The sequence below is a fragment of the Hypanus sabinus genome, chromosome 6, assembly GCF_030144855.1.
Source record: "Hypanus sabinus isolate sHypSab1 chromosome 6, sHypSab1.hap1, whole genome shotgun sequence".
In the NCBI taxonomy this organism is placed as follows: domain Eukaryota; kingdom Metazoa; phylum Chordata; class Chondrichthyes; order Myliobatiformes; family Dasyatidae; genus Hypanus; species Hypanus sabinus.
Genome location: NC_082711.1, coordinates 95,995,734 through 96,015,574, shown reverse-complemented (window position 1 = coordinate 96,015,574; position 19,841 = coordinate 95,995,734). Strand labels below are relative to the sequence as shown.

Genomic DNA, 19,841 nt, shown 5'->3' with positions numbered 1-19,841 from the left:
CTTTCCCCTTCCATTCCAGTACTAATGAACAGGCTCAACCTGAAGAGTTGACTGTTTATTTCTTCCCATATATGCTGCCTGACCTGCTAGGTGCCTCCAGCTTTTTGTATGTGTTGCTCTTGATTTCCAGCATTTGAGAATCTTGTGTTTTTATGATCTCCTTACCAGGCTGTTCGTCACTTTGAACAATGCCTGGTGAAGAGAAAGTGGCTTTTAGTCCGTGTCAAAGCCCTTATCATCCGCATCTGGTTAAAATCTCCCTTTCACCTGAGTGAGAATTCATTCTTGTACTCTAGTTGTGCCAGCTCCTGATCTTATGCTTAGGGTATCATCCCGTGCACATCTCTGTAACTCCCTGTTCATTCTACCTGGGCTGATAATTCTGTCCTGCTGCTTGGAGTACAGGGACTAGTAATAATTCACCTGTGATTGCAATCTTTGCCTCAGTTGTACAGGGTGGGTCATGCGACCCTTGGTCAGAGTCAATGTGACGTGGCAATCCTCATCTCGGAATGTAGTCTTTGATCAGAATTTTTGCTGTATGAGTGACAGTGGTTTTCACTGCTGGAGTAGTTTCCACCCAACTTGAAAACGTGTCCACTGTTACCACTGGACTGAATATCCCTGATACTTTGGTAAAGAACTGTGCTCCACTTGTAAGTGTAAAAATGGGCCAGCTGGGGCAGGAGCACTTAATTATGGTAGCTTATCCTTTGCTCCAGGATTCGTTTTCTGGCATGTTATACATCTTTAAAATGCTTGTTGACTTTGTGCCCTGAGTTTTGGATTCCTCTACCAATATGAGGATCTATCAATTATTTTTTGTGCTTCACTGTGTCAGATAAGGAATCAGAATAGTTGGGGCCACAATTCTATATCTATTGTCATATCTCCATACTCCATCACTGTGTAACTTCCCACCATCTTCCATCCAGAACCACTTTTCCTGTGGAGAGCCCTGAGCCTGCACATCTCGAATATATTGAATGCTTGTTTGTCGGTGACACAGAATTCACAGTTGGGGTGACCATCATGTGCTTTTTGTTGACATGCATGGTAAATGGCTTACCTGTATCTGGGACTCTTAATGCAGGTGCAGTACACAATGTCACCGTTAAAGTTTGAAGCACTTTCAGTTGTTCTTCATTAGGAGTCACAGGTTGTCCGAGTACTTACTCTCCTTCAGTGGTTGAGCAATAGTTGATGGATCTGCCACTAGCTTTTCAGTACATTAATTAGCAATGGTTTTATTTTCATTCCCCTGTGTCTTCACTCCTTTGGTCTTTATTGGAGTAAGCTGTGACATAGCTGTAAAACTTATTAATTCATCACTGCCATTCTCACTTGAGTCACTAGGGGCGGCTGTAGAGTCCATATCATGTCCATCCTGTAATTCTTTGGAGTTCAGATGATACTCTGTCGGTGTCAGTCAAATGTAAACTGTAAATCTCTGAAGTTTGGATGGTGGTGCTGTATAGGGAGACTGTTCAATGTGAGCTGCAATTCTTTTGGTGAACGTCCACTTGAAGTCATGGCTGTGCTTTCATACATTGAGTTTGCTTTGAAACTCTGCAATGCACATCAATTTTATCATGTTTTTTCACTTGTCTGGTTAATGCAAAGATTTGCTCATTGGACTTTTTACTGTCTCTATCATGCTGTTTTTGTAGCTTATCAAAAGCTTCATGTTTCTTTCGATTAGTAAGACTTTCCTCAACTGTTAGCTCTTTCAACCACTCACACATTTGATCAAACCAACCATGTGTTCTTCAATCTAAATCAGTAGCAGCCATTTCTTGGGTCTTATCCTATACTTTCATAATATCATCTAGAAGCCAAGTGTCATTAGTTCCAAGATTGATGGTATCATTCTTCTGGATTTTCTCATTAATTTCATCAAACCAGAATGTTTTATACAAGTAGGAGCTCAAACCGTCAGTTACTTGCTCACATGTAACTGGAGATTCTGTAGTTCATTTCATGACTTTGGCCATTGCTTTGATTCATTCTTACTTCATAATATCTTTTATTGCTTTGACTGCAATCTCAGAATTTTAACAGGTTGTCCTGCAACCTGAACTTAATTATTTTCTCCCAAACATTGCTAGCTTGCATTTGTTTAAGTTTTTCCTCACGTTCTCCACTGGACTGCACAAATTCATTATCATTTTATCCATGCTTCACTGTTTGCATGAATTTAAATTTTGATGCTCTACCGGCTTGTGTATTTAATCTACGCACTCTTGGTTTTGCACGTGGCTCTACGGGGTTGTGTTGCTTTTTTTTTACAGATAGTAGCTCCTCACTCCTAACTCCCAACCAGAACTAATTTTGAACAACGATTTGGAACATATTCAGTGCTAAACATTCTACTTCGACTGGACGATTTCTCCAAGTTGCAAACCCGGAAATCCTGCCAATTACGCCACTTGTCAGATTCTGATGTTATAATCCAATGATCTTTTCGAAGTCAAGAAAGAGGCATGAAACTTGTTGCTTCATGATTGTTTTATTAAGAGTTGATAGAACAAAGAGATATTGAAACAGAAAGTGATAAGAGAGAAAAAAGTTAAAAATGGTGCCTAGCATAAAACAGCTATTTTTATACTATTGAGATAAGGAAAATTCCATTCAAATTTAGAGATAAGAGACTATGAATTGGAAAGTACTTATTTGAATACTGCAGTACCAAGTTAACCAAGGAGAACACACTTATTTATTTAAAACAGAACAAAGAAGCTTCCAGAGCTCTCCAGAGTTATACATTGTATAATCACTGGAGGCATATTAAACTAGCATAACATACAAAAAATATTTAAAATACGATCAGATAATTAATTGTCAAACTGCAAAGAAAATAACAATTAAACAGTCTAATCCAGGAATTAAACACTTGGATCCAACAATGTGCAATAGCAATTTGGCAGATAACAACTAATGAAGTTATGAATGTTGTAAAGGACTATTAAGGAAAATAGCAGAATATAAACCAGTTACAGATTTGGGCAGGGAAGTGCCAGGTGAAATTTAAGTGGGAGGTCAAATGAAAGGAGAAGTAGCATTGAGGCAAAAAGGGATCCTGAGGTTCATGTCCATAATTCACTGGAAGTGGCTGCTCAAGTGAATAAATTGCTGAAGAAGGCATATAGCCAGGGTTTTGACTATAAGAGTAAGGAAGTCGTGCTGCAACTACATAAAATTTTAGTCTGATCACATTTAGAGTATTATCTGTAGTTCTGCAGATCCCATTATAGGAAGAATGTGAAAACAGTGCCGAGGTTACAGAAGAGATTTACGAGGATAATGCCTGGATTAAAGGGTAGGAACTAAAGGGAAGTTTGGACAAATTTGAGTTTTTCTCTCTAGAGTGTCAGAGGCTGAGGAGTGAAAGTTTTTTTTAATTATGAGGAACGTAGATAGGGTAGACTATCAGAAACTTTTCCCCAGGATAGAAATATCAAGCAGCAAAAGTCATGTTTTTAAGGGTTGAGGAGGGAGTAAAAAAGCGACGTGAGGGACAAGTTTACTTTTATGCTGAGGGTGACAGGTGCCTGAAACAGGGTACCAGGGGTAGATGTGGAAGCAGACTGTTTGGTGGATTTTAAGAGGCTTTTAGATAGAAACCTGAAAATAAAGGGTGGGGGGAATTGATGACATGCAAGATGAATACACTTGTTATAAATTGGCATTACGTTCAGCACAACATCATGGGCAAATGGCCTGTCCACTGCAGTATTGTTATCTGTTCTATGTTCTTGCTTCACTGGCTCGTTCCCTCACACCCAGTTCAAGATCAAACAGACCTTCTAATCACAGCCAGGCAGACCTCAAACAGCCTCAGTTTTTGATGACCAGTGCCTTCTTTGTGTGTGTGTGATACACTATTACAGCAGGGACATCTATCGTTCTCTGCTTGTCAGTTGGTATCACCTTGTGGGTCCAGTTGTTCCCTGAACAAGTACTGAACGTGCAGATAAGAAAGTAATGGTATTTGCCTGTCTAACAATAGTTCTGACTAATCAATTTTCTGTATCTAAATTACCGTGAACCACACAAAAACTGTCAGCTGTACAGTAGATTTTCTAATCCTTCCTTAAATTTCTCTCTTTATGGTTTATGCTACTGGCATTGTTCCATCTCTTTCTGTATTGCTATTGACTAACTTTTTGGGACATTTATCAGCTAAAGTGGGGAAAGAGATCCTTGATATGTCTCTGTTTTTTCTACTAATACCATCACTGTGTCTGAATTAGGGGCTTTGAGTTATGCTTTGTTGTATCAAGTAATGTACTTTCTTCCCAATTATTACGGTTTGCCTTCCTTCTGAGAGGTTGTTCTTAAGATCCTGTTGTCCTATCAGATTTTTTGCCCTCTGAATGGTAAGTTGCCTACTGGCATAATGATTAGTGCAAAAAGCCCTCTGTTACATTCAAATGTGCAATAGTCCTGAAGATTAATATTGATCAATTCTTTTGGCAGAATGATTGCATAGCTAGAGCGAGTACTTTTTCCAATACATGTGCCATGTGCATATACGAGAATAATCACTCTTGCACCAAAGATTTATTTTTACTCTAGAAGTTATATAAGTTGTCTAGCACATATCACTGTTCATCCTGAAAGGCTGAAAATCCGATATGTTAGACTGTACCAATCAATAACAAACTATCAATCTGCACATTGTTTCATTATTAGGAAACAGAAATAATTTGCAACACAGTGTGTGTTTAACATAAACACAAAGCCAGCACGGTTCCTTGAAAGGAAAATCCTGCCTGACTACCCTACTGCAGTTCTTTGTGGAAATTACAATCAGGGTAGACAAAGGAGGTGCAGTAGATGTGGTGTATTAGTAATTTCAGAAGGCCTTTGATAAGATGCCACATGTGAGGCTGCTTAGCAAGATGGAATTACAGGGAAGTTACTAGTGTGGGTGGAGCATTGGCTGGTTGGCAGAAAACAGAGGGTGGGAATAAAGGGATCCTAGTCTGGCTGGCTGCCAGTTACCAGTTGTGTTCCACAGGGGTCGGTGTTGGGATCGCTGCTTTTTACAATGTATATCAATGATTTGGACTATGGTATTAATGGATTTGTGACTAAATTTGCCAATGATACAAAGATAAGTGGAGGAGTGGGTAGTGTTGAGGAAACAGAGATCCTGCAGAGAGATTTAGATAGTTTAGGGAAATGGGCAAAGAAGTGGCAAATGAAATACAGTGTTGAAAATTGTACGGTCAAACACTTTGGTGGAAAAAATAAACGGGCAGACTATTATTTAGATGTGGAGAGAATTCAAAATGCAGAGATGCAAAGGTACTTGGGAGTCCTTGTGCAAGATACCCTAAAGGTTAACCTCTAGGTTGAGTTGGTTGTGAAGAAGGTGAATACAATGTTGGCATTCATTTCTGGAAGTATAGAATATAACAGCAGGGATGTGATGTTGACACTCTATAGGGCACTCGTGAGCCCACACTTGGAGTATTGTGTGCAGTTTGGGGCTCCTTATCTTAGAAAGGATATACTGACATTGGAGAGGGTTCAGAGAAGATTCACAAGAATGATTCCAGGAATGAAAGGGTTACTGTATTAAGAACGTCTGCAGCTCTTGGGCTGTATTCCCTGGAGCTCAGTAGAATGAGGTGTATCTCATGGAAACATTCTGAATGTTAAAAGGCCTGTACAGATTAGATATGACAAAGTTATTTCCCATGGTAGGGGAGTCTAGGACAAGAGGGCATGACCTCAGGATATAAGTTCGTCCATTTAGAACTGAGATGCAGAGAAATTACTTTAATCAGAACGTGGTAAATCTGTGAAATTTGTTGCCACAAGCAGCTGTGGAGGCCAAGTCACTGCGTGTATTTAAGGCAGAGATAGATAGGTTCTTGACTATTCAGGGCATCAAAGGATATGGGGTAAAAGCAAGGGAGTGGGGATGACTGGAAGAATTGAATCAGCCCATGATTGAATGGTGGAGCAGACTCAATGGGCTGAATGGCCTACTTCTGCTCCTGTATCTTATGGTTTTATGGTCTTATAATCACCTAGAGTGGTTGTAAAACTGAAATAACAGTGTCTCAAGACCTTTTCCAGGTCTCAGTTATTTTAATTTTATTGAGATGCAGTGCAAATAGGCCCTTCCTACCCCCTGAGCTGCATCATCCAGCAATTCCCCTGATTTAATCCTAGCTTAATCATGGGAGAATTTACAATGACTGACTAACCTACCAACTGGTACGTCTCTTTGGACAGCAGCAGGAAACTGGGGCACCCAGAGGAAACCCTCCCAGTCATGGGAAGAATGTAAAAGGTCCTTACAGGCAGCAGCAGGAATTGAACATGAGTTGCCAGTACTATAAGGTGTTGTACTAACCATTATCCTACCATGCTGCACTATTGTTGAGACTTTATTAACAATGTCAGGGCTACCACAAACAGAAGGCTGTCAGTGCCTGAGCACGTAATCTGGAGTGAAACAATAGAAGCAAAGGATTTCTGGATGGGACTAGCACACTTTGTGTGTGCATTGCTTCAAGCCAGGTTTTGACATACCTGATCAAAACGGCCTGTTCATTAAGCTTGTTCCATTGAAGATGAGCCAGATTCTTTTCAAAAGGCAGGTAATTAGAACATTAATTATTTCTGTCACTCAGATGGACGAGTTGTGAATAGCAACTCCCTTGCTGTATGCCAAATTGTTTACTAGACTGACTGGAAATTTTCCACTTCTGTGAGTACATGGAACAATCACAAGAAATTAGTTGTCTCCTGTAATGAAAAAGACCCTTGCACTTTCATCTGAATAATCTAAGGTACATGCCAAATAAATTAAATGTAATTAAATTCTGATTGTCAACAACTTTGTTAATAAAAGCACACAGTCTACTCTCCATCTTGCCAACAACCTCTGGATTGTATTTGTCAATATCTTATCTTATTATTTCTTTGAGTTTTGTTCTTGTATTAGAAATATTGAACCTATATTTAAAATCTATGTAAGTCTGAACCCTTGGTGCCTAGGTGGCACTTGGGGCCTCAAAGTCCATGTACAGTTTTGACAAGATGTGGAGCCAGGACCTGCTTCCAATGGGTGGCCAATAATAGCAATCCAGACTGACTCAAGCACAGTCACTTTGGCACAGCAGAAGGGGAGACTAGCACCTTAAGAAATGTAACCCAGTGTGAGTTTTCAACTTCAGAAGAGGAAAAGAGAAGGGGAAGGGTTGCAGGAGTAATACTTGAAAAAATCTTCCATTCATTCTTAGTAGAAGCATCATAAGCCTTTGACTTTGTTCTGGTGCCGCTCAGGGGCACTTGCTGGAATGAGTGTTCATTTTGATTGATGGTACGATAAATTACTGGCTTATTTCTTTCATCTCGATGTTTTTCAGTCATCGTAGTTCATTCTCGAAATGCAATGAATGAATGGGGCATTTGATGTAATAAGCAATGCTTTTCAACATGAACCATTAGAAAGAGGGTAGTCCTGGTTAATGCAACAATTTAGTGATCAGTTTCAGATCCAGTAAAATAAATACCATTTGCCAAGCTGTTTGCCCTCAGGTTTCAAAGTCAGCTGCCAACTGTGGGATGGTTGATAAAGGTATTCCAATATGACACACCATTAAATTAAGACTTCCAGCTGTCAGAAAGGACTTTACTCCTAGTGCTAGAAATAACATTATATATTTCTTTTGGTGTTACTCAGGAAATAATTTCTTTAATTGCAGGGCTCACATGTCTGTTCAGGTGTTTTAAAGTACCCTACCAATCCTCTAAGAGCACCATTCCAAAGAGTTAAGTACTACTGAAGTCTAAAACTGATTTGCAAAGCAAATTCATATTTACTTCCCAAAGAATTAATGCTTGTATCAGAGGAGAAAAGAAACAAAAACGAATAACTACAGTGCACTGTAGAGATACCATGGCAACGAAAAAGACTGCAATTCATTGATGTCTATTAATCATAGTTAAGCACATTTATCTTAGTTCTTTATAGCTAACCAGCATAATGATCAGGATTATTATTTATAATTAGAGGAAGTAATAGATCATACATAACCTTTGGATGAGTCTCATTAATTTACCTGATTCCATCGAGACTTCATACTGAGGTAGTTAGGTACTTCATCTCTGTCATTCTGTGCTCCAATGGCACATAGTTAATGCTCTGAAAAGGACAGCAGTGTGATCATGGAAAGAAAAATATGACGAATACTCAAGGGAAGATTATGACTACTTTATATGAGAGTAATATGAAAATGTAGGGCATTGCTTTGGAATTGGGGGTGCAATGTTTCCAAAGCCAATGGGTGTTACATAAAATACACTGGTGATTCATGGCATTTGCTTTTTGGAATGTGTGGGTGTTAAAATTAAATAAGAGCACGGTGCCAAATGCCACTGTGCCAATTATGATAAAGGCACTTAATAATCAGAGATTTACCTTCAATTTAATAAGCTACTTAATTAACTGTAAAAGTTGGTAAGTCCATGGAAAATTTGGTGAAAGAATTGCTTTCAAAACAGTTCATGAGTAGGTTAGAGAGCTCCTGTCCAGAAGTATAAATCGTATGCCTGAAGTGAAATCTAATGTTTCCTCACTGTAGGTTTCTCAAATGTTTCATCTTTACCATGATACATTGACTCATCTTCCATAGCACTGTGCAGAACAGATAGTGCTGGTGCCTCTTGGATCCAATGATCCGTGTTCAGTTCTGACCCCAGGTGCTGTCTAAGTGGCATCCTTCTGTGACTGCATGGGTTTTCCTGCGAGCTCCAGTTTTCTCCTTCATCTCAAAGCTATGCTTGTTGGTAGGTTACCCTGAAATATGGCAGGAGAATCAGGGTGAAGCTGATGGACATACGAGAGAGCATGTAGCAAAGGAAGTAAGTGGGGAAATAGGATTGATAGAGCTGGTCTGAGAGCCAGGATTGACTCAATATGCTGAGTGACCTTCTATACCATTCGGAAACTTGAAAAATATGAAATGCGATTGTGTTATTAAATGTTTACTTACTTCCAAGTTTGCAGCAGTCATTGTGAAATTTACACCACAAAGAAATCAAACATTGTGTAGAGCCTCTTACGCATGTTCCTGCTTAATGGAGTTGTTTTTAGCTCTTGGTGCAAAGGGATAGTTAATGGTCAGTTGTGTGAACTTTGTGGGCAGTGACTAATTTGCAATGAAATAGTAAGAGTCAGCCAGCAGTCTGGGCCTTGTGGATGTCACAAAGGGTAAGGGAATGGGGATATTGTTTCCTTTACCCCAAGAAAGGTTTCCACTTCATCTCTCCGAATCCAGCAGTCCCCTTAAGGACAGAACGTTCATCAGTTCAGCACTTGATACAAACAGATAGTTTGAGCAGGGAATAAATGGGGCCTGGAAGTGTGGGAAGCCATTTATACCAGTTGTGAAAAAAGGATCTGATTGGCTTTCATAATGTTTTTACCTTGCTAGGGCTACCCACATTATAAACTGCTATCTTCTTTCTTCTACAATCTCAAGAAATAGTTGAAAGTGAAGGGACATAATTGCACAGCTACCTTTTGATTTTTCTTAATATTCATCCCTGTTATTTTTTTGGATAAATAAACTTGGTGGATGTTTTGCTAGAAAGGGGTGAAAAGGGCTGGTAATTTAAAAAAAAAACTGCTTTTGAGGACAATAATTTATAGAATCCCACTTTCTTCTTGCATCAATTTTGAAACATTCTGAAAATGAAGAAACTTAATTTACAAATAAAATGTCTCCTCTTGCAATGTTGAATTGTTTGTAAAAACTTTCAATATTTTATTTAAAGTTGTCAATTTAATTTGTTTCTGAACATAAAAATTTACACTGTTTCATCAGATAGTGACGTATTTTGAAGTTATTTAACAATATTAGTACATCCTGTGGAAGCAGCACTATACTAGGGTATCGCCTCCATCTGTTTCTGTTGTATTTTGGGGAGGTCAAGGAGGAAAGGGGAGAGTTTTACAGGACCAGTCAGTTCCTTTGGTGGCCTGTCAAATGTAGTACCAATAGGATTCAAACTCTTAAAATCAAGTGAGATAGGTAATATGTAAATGAAACTTTGTTGATGATGATTGAATTGCATGGTGTGGATATTTTTTCCCAGATAACGCCAGTTCCAGGCACACACCCTCTTCTGGTGTTCGTCAATCCTAAAAGTGGTGGGAAACAAGGAGAAAGGTGAGCCTCTGCTTTTGTGTCTCATTGAGTTATGAAAAATGAAAACAGCAGAATGTTGTTCATGGTGAGAAATTAAACAACAGTTCTAATTGGGGAAATCTAATTATAAACCCACATAATTATGGATGTATTATAATGCAATAATTTGAAGTATAAATATAAGATTAGTCGGTATCCAACTCAAATAGTAATCACCCATAAACACGATAAAAACATTGTTAGTCGTCTGAAATTGATCATGCTTACTGTATTTCCAATCTGGGGTATGAGTGGACCTCCTTGGAAAATGTCAGAGACCTAGTTTAAGTGAGTCGCCATTGCTTCAGAAACTTCAAAATGCCTAGACTAGGGCACTGTCACTCTCTGCCTCTTAAAATGTAATTCCAAATAGTGAAGGAAGAAAGACGCAAACACAAGGAAATCTGCAGTTGCTGGAAATTCAAACAACACACACAAAATGCTGGTGGAATGCAGCAGGCCAGGCAGCATCTATAGGAAGAAGTACAGCCGATGTTTTGGGCCAAAACGTCGACTGTACTTCTTCCTATAAATGCTGCCTGGCCTGTTGCGTTTCACCAGCATTTTGTGTGTGTTGTAGTGAATGAAGAGTTGGCATTCTCCAAAGCAATTATTTGCTCTTACCCATCCTGCAAAGAAGCTTAACATTTCTGCAGCATATGAGTAATAGCATGATGGTCACCACAAAATTGGAGTGGTCTTTGTAGTACATACTTCAGGGAGGTAAATACACTGGACCTCCAAAGACTTCCAAAAATAATTTTATGAGTAATTGGCCCAATTAGACCCAGCACCTAGTAGACAGAGGCAATTGTGATCCAGCAGGAGAAGGAAGGGGCCTAGTACAAAGTAGGAGATGGCATTAATTTTATGGCAGAATGTCTGTTGAGAATCGTCTGTTTCCAGCCTGGTGTTAGCTCCTGCCTGGCGCCCTATGTCTATCGTGACCATTCACAAATACTGGCAGTGTATCTCAACAGGGCACCTCTTGGTATAATGTCACAAGCCAAGGTAGTTTGAGGTCATCGTTATTATGCTTTAGCTGGTGACGTAAAGTCATTATGTAGAAGGAATGTTTACTACAACTTTTCCTGAATTTACTGGAACTGCATGGTGCTTATGAATGTAAATGTAGTTCTTCATAAAGCTTATGCTATATTCCTCCATTTCCTGGTTATTTTATAAGGTAATGTTTGAAATATTACCCCCAACAACTGCCTGCAAAGGAGTATGACAGTTTAATATTCTTAACATGCATCTGAGAATTGTAACGTTGGTTGTTTTGCAATGTATAAAATTGCAAAATTTTGATTTAAAAATGTCTGATACTGAGTGCACTTTTGATAAATTTAGTTTATCTTTAAGGGCTTATCCATCCCCTGCAGATATAATATAATGTAATAGACACTATCCCTTTGCTTCCTGACACACTGAGTTCTTTCAGCAGTTTATTTTCTGGAACTTAAGATTGAGTGATCAGATTTAAATACGAATTTTGAAAAATAAATCTTATAAGACCAATGCAACAAAATAATTTTGGGAAATTCTCCTTTTTAATTGTGCCTAACTTCAATGAAATACTAAGCATTACATGATTGAAATTGTCACTCATTAATTGTTCAGTAAAAATAAAGAATAGAAAACATATGACCTGGTATAAGTGTCGTGTCTAGTTAATATCCCCTACAAGTGCCTCTATTTATCTTCCCCCGTGACTTGTGCACTGTTTCAACTCACATTTCTGTAAAAGCACTACCTGGGGACATTAATTAGGTGTGACACCAGTACGAGCTTGACCCAAGCACCCTCCTGGAAAAGACCTTCATTATAAATCATCATTAAAACTAAAATGATTACAGTAACAATACAGATCACTTCTTCGTTAATATTAAATGATGAATTCACATATATTACTTTGTCTATAAAGATTCCTTTATGCTTTATCAAATAAACTCTTCTAGGAAACTGACATAAAATTCTAACATAAAACAGGTTGTTTTAACTAATGGATAATTTATTTTCTAATCTTTTCATAGAATCTTCAGAAAATTCCAGTTTTTGCTGAATCCTCGCCAGGTTTACAGTCTTGGTAGCAGTGGGCCAATGCCAGGGTAAGTACAACGGGAAAACCGGAATTAGAAATATCATGTACAGATCGAAAATATGAAAAGGTTACCAAATTCATGTTTTTAATAATATTTATGTTGAACATTAAGGATGTAAGCTGTTTATAAATTTAGGTACAAATCATTTTCCGATCTCATAGGAAGCACTAACGTAACCCATAGAAAATAGTTCATGTTTACAGATTTAATCCTGATTTTAAAGCTCAATTATCAAGTATAACTTAATAAATGAACCATGATATCAAAGCTATTTGGAAGGGCATCATGACACATTAACTTCTCTAAAGACTGAAATGCATCCGGAATTGAACACTGTAAAATTCTGCTGTTATACATTATAAAGTATGTAAAACAATTTTACTAATATTACCTTAAAATAAGTAAGATGCAATATGTTTTATTAATATTTTGCTCCAATAAGATGATGAAAATCTACTTCAGTTTTTGTGATACTGAAACACACTGAAGTCTCTTAAATCTGCATTGAAACTTTTGTTATCTCGGGAGTTGACAAGTTTCATTAATGTTGAAGACAAATAGTGAATAACGTTCTTGTATGAATTATGCGCTGTGCAGTTTGTTATGATACCCTGTGTTCCCAGCAGGGTGGGATGTACAAGCTGATAAATCTTACCCTTACAGAAACATTACAAGATTGCAGTCAGCCTGAGGCAAGATTACCAGACACATCTGTTTCCTAATTCACAAACAACAGTATTATATCTTAAACGTCTGACTTTCTCTTCAACCGTAGAGACTCCTTCCTGTAAATCATAAACAAAACTACAGTGAACAATTGTACTGCTTCTGAACTATCTTTCATTAAAAAAGAGGCGTAGTTTTAATATGTTGCAAGCAGAGTCCAGTGAAGAAAAAAAAATTTACATAGAAATTTGTGTTTATATTGGGATATAATGTTAAATTAAACACAATAAAGTGTTTCACAGTATAGTATTCGAGTGGGAGTAAGGCAGCAGTAGAATAAAAACAGTGGACGTGATTGAAGGCTTGAAGGATGAGGTTTTGGGGATACTTTACTTAATTGTGAGAGAAACGGGGGCTCTAAAGGGATTGGCCTAGTCTCTTAAAGGATTTATAGCGTATGAGTTTGCAGAAGAATACAACTGTGCACTGACACGTAAAGTTGGAAAACCTTGTCAAGATAGGGTAGGTGATGCTGTGGAAGGAATTATAAAAATCCTTCCATGTTCAATGTGTTCAAACACAAGTAGTCAATGGTGAAACAGATGGGAAAAAAGAGGCTGAGGCAGTCTGGGGTAGGATATGGCTGGTGTTTGTAGATAAGTTAAAGTTTACATGCACAGGGGAGCAAGGAAGATCAACAAGCAAAACTGAGGTCAAGAAATATGGAGTCCATGGGGTAAAATTGGAATTGGCTTTATTAAAAATGTCTGTGTAGGGGGTTTGAAAGCTCAGTGAAGCAGTCATCCAAAACCTCAGGGCTAGACACATGTAATGTCATCCTAAATAAATAGCAGGGAAAGTCAGTGGAATTGGAGGTTGGTGGGGTCCAGAATTTTTAAATGGACTGAACATCTTTGCTCTGACTGACTGTATGACTCTCATATCGTACAATGCTTCCAGGTTCAAGCTATCTGAGAAATTTTAGAATTTATCTAAAGGGTGACATGCATGGTGCTTCTACCTGCAGCAAATATAAAATGTTAATCAAATGGAAAGACCTTGGTCTGTCATCTTTCCCTTCTCCCTGCCCAAAAGATCACTGAAAGTCACAGCATAGGTGAATGAGCTGGTGACAAAGGTATACTGGATGCTAACCTCCATTGGCCATGTTGTTGAATATAAAAGCATGGATGTCATATCATAAAATGAGGCCAATGTCAAAAGGGTGCCCCAAAGAAGCAGATCATCTGGTCAACATTCTGATCTTGTCTGACCAGAGGTTCCATGAGGAGCAAGTAATAAAGTCCTCAGCATTCAGAAAAGCTATAGTTTTTTTTTTGCTTACAGGGATCCAAGAAATAGAAAGAATGAAATAAAATCTGCAAAACTTTCTCTTCTCTATAAATATGGTTGGTGGAGAATAATACATTTCTGCAGTAACATTTAGCTTGGGTGCATTGTGTTGGGAATATTCCATAACATTTCCCACACAAAACAACTTACTATTTCAATCTGACATTTCCATTCTTTTTCTCCAAGAGACAGTGATATTTTGTTGGATTTCCACCAATGACCAATAGCTAGCAAAACAGATTAATATGCATTACAAGTGAACTGAGTTCAAAACAAAGATCCAGATGGGAGGCAAATGGCATCATAGCAAAAATGGAAATTTAACAATTTAAGCTCTCAGAGAACAGCACTGTTCATGAAAATAACTTTAGCTTCTATGCAAGTCTGTTGCATCTGTTAACTCTCAACAAGTGACATAGCCAAATATTCTGCAAAACTGAGAGAATCAGAAAAAGTCTGGATATTCTGCTTAGTCCTTGATCATTCTGCTGGCTTTCTCTTTGAACTTTGATTGGATGGCAAGAGAAGTGCGAAAAATAACTATTTGTGTGAACAGTTGCATTCCCATATGTGCATCAGTAATATTTTTACAGAAATAGATGTTAATTAATGTGCAGCATTAACACATTACAGAAATGTAGGTGATTCTTGTAGTGATCACTTTTCTACCAAGGATTGGCCATTGATTTTAAATTGTATCCTGTTCTGATTATTGTCATCATTATTAGGGTGTCACAGAAATATGTCTACAAGGATCACAAACAATTCAACGTACCCACATTTCATTTTATTGAAAATTAAGTTTGCAAGCTTATTACCATTTATGAGAGAGAGTGTTTTGTTGTCCCTTCACTGGATATGTTGGTCATGGGCTAACATGGCAGATCATATTCCCTAAAGGACATTTATTAGCCAGATAAGTTTCAACTAAAATACATGGTTGTGTCACAGCCAGGGATTTGGCAATGCAGCAGATACAGCAATTGTGCTCATGAATATGCATATGTCAGCTAATTATTATTTAATTGTGATGGTATTTAACTCCTTTCTTTTCATCATTGCGCTTGTCAAGACTTGAGCAAAGCACGGTAATGTTTCGCTGACTTCTTGCATTCGGTGTTGCCTGAGACCATTGAGTTAACTGATCCTGAAGACTAGTGATATTAATTTTATATTTAGTTATTCCTTTCAGCAACAGTGTTGTGTTGACTTTGTTTTCCATTTGAGAGTTTTAGTTAACGGCCCTGTTTGGCCTGGAGTTTATTGTTTTCCTTTCCCTCTAACTCTGTTCGCATTAAAGTCTGTGAACTATCGACCTGCTTCAGTGTCTCTCTCTCTCTCCACACTTGGGCCATATCCAAATATAGTGACAGCAAGGCTCAATCGCACAAAGAATGAAGTTAAATACCATCACAATGAAATAATAATTAGCTGACATGTACATACTCGTGAGCGCAATTGCTATATCTGTTGCGCTGCTGAATCTGTGGTTGTGACAGGTTGCCCTTGTCGATAGTGATATTCTTTTTCCTGTTTCATGAATGGAATTAAATCTCTAGCTGACATTTTATGATTTGAAGACTTTGATGATTGTTTCCTTTGGGATGTGCAGGACACCTCTTTATCATACTGAATGATGACAGTACAGCAGCACATTCTTGCTTCATCTGCACTACTAGTCAAAGTTTAAACCCCATCAAGCACACAAACCTGCACATTGTGCTTCCAATTTGACCAGTTGCTAGTTATATTTCTCCCTATATATCATTCCTATTTTGTCATATGTTCGCCCGTCTCTCCCTTTCATTGCTTCAATTCTGGACTTTCCTGATTTGATAATCCTTAAATTAAATAAATATTTAGCAGAATTCCAAAAATACCCCAAAGTTGCTGGTGGTTGACTATGGTCATCCAACATTATGAAGCAAGCTTTAGTAATATGGGTGAAAATTTCTTCTTGCCATATAAAGAAGTGACTGTACACATGTCGTAAGGTAAGCACAATATTTGATTGCATTGTTTGAAGCTTCCACAGAAGTACTTCAGCTGGAAAAATGGGCTGAAAAATGGCAGATGGAATTTAATGGAGACAAGTGTGAGGTTTTGCATTTTGGTAGGACCAACCAGTGAATGGTAGGGCACTGAAGACTGCAGTAGAACAAAGGAATCTGGGAATACAGCTCCATAATTCAGTATCAGAATCAGGTTTATTATCACCAGCATGTGATGTGAAATTTGTTAACTTAGCAGCAGCAGCAGTTCAATGCAATACATAATCTAGCAGAGGGAGAGAAAAAATAAAATACAACTTAATAATAAATAAGCAAGTAAATCAATTATGTATATTGAATAGATTTTTTTAAATGTGCAAAAACAGAAATACTGTATATTAAAAAAAGTGAGGTAGTGTCCAAAGCTTCAATGTCCATTTAGGAATTGAATGGCAGAGGGGATGAAGCTGTTCCTGAATTGCTGTGTGTGCTCCTTCAGGCTTCTGTATCTCCTACCTGATGGTAACAGTGAGAAAAAGGCATGTCCTGAGGACTGGATGTCCTTAATAATGGACACTGCTTTGCTGAGTCATCACTCCCTAAAGATGTCCTGGGAACTTTGTAGGCTAGTGCCCAAGATGGAGCTGACTTGATTTACAACCTTCTGCAACTTCTTTCGGTCCTGTGCAGTAGTGCCTCCCCCCACTCCCATACCAGTTGCAAGTGTCATCACAGGTAGATAGGGTCGTAAAGAGACCTTTTGGCACATTGGACTTCATAAATCAATGTATTGAATATAGGAGAAGTTATGTTGAAGCTGAATAATATATTGGTGAGGCCTAATTTGGCATTGTGTGTTCAATTTTGGTTACCTGCTTTCAGGAAAGATGTAAACAAGGTTGAAAGAATACAGAGAAAATTTACAAGGATATTGCTGGCTCTGGAGAGCCTGAGTTATAAGGAAAGATTGAATAGGTTGGGACTTTATTTCTTAGGATGTAGAAGATTGAGAGGAGATTTGATATAGGTATACAAAATCATGAGGGGTATGGCTAGGGTAAATGGAAGCAAGCTTTTACCACTGAAGTTGGATGGGACTATAACCAGAGATCATGGATTAAGGGCTAAAAGGTGAAAAGTTTAAGGGGAACATGAGAGGAAACCTCTTCACTCAGAGGGTTGTGAGAGTGTGGAATGAGATGCCAGCACATGTGGTGCATTCAAGTTTGACTTTAATGTTTAAAAGAAGTTTGGATAGGTACATGGATGGTCGAGGTATGGAGGGCAATGTCCTGATGCAGGTCAATGGAGCAGGCAGTTTAAATAGTATCTGTATAGACTAGATAGGCCATGCTGTACTTCTCCATGACTGTGTCTCTACTTGAATCACAAAATGCTATGCCAAGGTGCCAATGACTTGCCTTGTTTAATTTGCAGTATTCTTCAAAATATTCTTGACCAGAAGACATCATGTATATCTAACAACTGATGATACAAAGATTAACCCCTTAATAATAATGGTCAGTTAGGCTCAGAGAGAATCTGTATTTACTGACAGGTGCCATTTTGTCTCAAGCTAAAAAGCACGTGAATTTACACAACCGGATTTCTGTGTACAGATCTATTGAGTTTCCCCAATCCTCCATGAACAGTCAAAAAACATACAAAAGATCATACCCAGGAAAGTAGTCCATATTGTGATTTGGGGTCCTCCACGTCCATGATGCCTGGTCTCCAGAAAATTGTTGCTGTGTTGCATTTGAAGCTTCTTACTTTTAATCACTTCTTATCAGTTTAAATGTTCCATTTCAATCTCTTTGGCTTTAGGTCATCTGACTTACCTATGTCACCTTTTTATTGGCCCTGGTTCAAACTAGCATCCATTTATTGCCCTCTTTCACAAGTGACTACTGGTAATTTATTCCCTTTACTTGTAAGTCAGTTACCAAACCCAGCAACCAGCACAATCACTCAGGGCAGACAGTGACCCCATATTCACCAGCATTCATGTTATACCAAAGAACACCTCATAAATGACTTCTTATTTGGAAATTATCTCTAGTCCAGCAGATTACCTGATGCATCATTGTTTCTACTTTTAACACTGATTTAGCTAAGCTATATCAGTTTTCAAGATGGAAGATACAGAGCAGCTTCACAAAATGGCAGTCTCCATTGCTTCATCCTCATGACAAGAAAAAAGACAGTTGGTCTGGCTACTTCCACTATCCTTGGCTCATTCAAGTTCACTGATTTGTAGACTGTGGTTCTTTCTGGCCAACAAAGATATCTTCAGCTGTACTGTAATGAGACTCTAAGAGACACAACACTTACCACATCCAAAGTGATAATGGTCAACTGTCATCTCTAACTTGGCTCAACCCAATGCTGTACTGAACAATTGCACCACAAAGTGGCACTTTCACTTACCTCATGACCTTTAAGGTTCCATATGCAGGTTTTCAGTATAGGTTGCCATCCTAAGTATTGCTGCAATGGGATTGCTAATCAAAGACACAACTCCTCCAACTCCCCCACCTCTCTCATGACTGTGTCTTTCTTCATTCACATCCTTTAAACACACACAAAATTCTACAGATGTACGGTGGTCCAGTATTGGTGGGTAGTGGTACTGCACAGGATCAAAGTAAGCTGCAGATAGTTGTAAACTTGGAGCTTACAACTTGGTGGAGTTGTAAGCTCCATCATGGACATTAACCTCCATAGTATCCAGGACACCTTCAAGGAGTGTAACCTCAAAAAGGCAGCGTCCATCATTAAGGACCTCCATCACCCAGGTCATGCCTTGCTCTCATTACTACTATCAGGAAGGAGGTAAAGAAGCCTGAAGGCACACACCCAATGATTCAGAAACAGCTTCTTCACCTCTGCCATCTGATTTCTGAATGTACATTGAACCAAGGAACACTACCTCACTACTTTTTAATTTCTATTTTCCACTACTTATTTAACTATACTTACTGTAATTCATAGATTTTATTCTATTATTATTATGCATTGCTTTGAACTGCTGCTGCAAAGATGACAAATTTCACAATATATGCTGGTGATATTAAACCTGATTCTGATTCTGATCCTTCTAAATAGACTCTGAAAATAATATGTTCAGATATTCTCAAAATTCGGCTTTGTACTTCACAAGTACAAAATACACCTTTAACTGTGTTAACTTTTTATTAAACTTCAGACTGGACATTTCCCTTTTTACTGATATGCCCTTCTCTCTACCGTGCACTGTGACTTCAACATGTATAATCAGTTGGATGTAATACAATGGTTTGCTGAGGTTATTTGAAAAGCAACAAAACATCATTCTCTCCACAAAGGCTGGTTTTATATAAATCTGTTGTTTTGCAGCATTAGTACAGTGCAGGCATAAGAAATACAATGAATAAGTTGTGCAAAAAAAATAGTAAAGTTGTGGACCATTTAGAAAACTGATAGTGGAGGGAAGAAATTTCTGAATCAACGAGTGTGGATCTTCAGGG

General features: G+C 38.2%; 1 protein-coding gene across 11 annotated transcripts in view; it reads left to right on the top strand.

Annotated features, from left to right (window-relative positions):
• The window catches only part of dgkb (diacylglycerol kinase, beta), a 797,915-nt gene that overhangs the window by 352,550 nt on the left and 425,524 nt on the right, over window positions 1-19,841 (top strand). For all 11 annotated transcript variants that reach the window (XR_009512720.1, XM_059972636.1, XM_059972640.1 and 8 more), the window contains 2 exons: window positions 10,126-10,199; window positions 12,254-12,328. Coding sequence is in view for 10 of the 11 variants with exons in the window: in XM_059972636.1 (XP_059828619.1) it covers window positions 10,126-10,199; window positions 12,254-12,328 (149 nt within the window). In the remaining variant the exon portion in view is untranslated. The remainder of the gene's footprint in view (window positions 1-10,125; window positions 10,200-12,253; window positions 12,329-19,841) is intronic.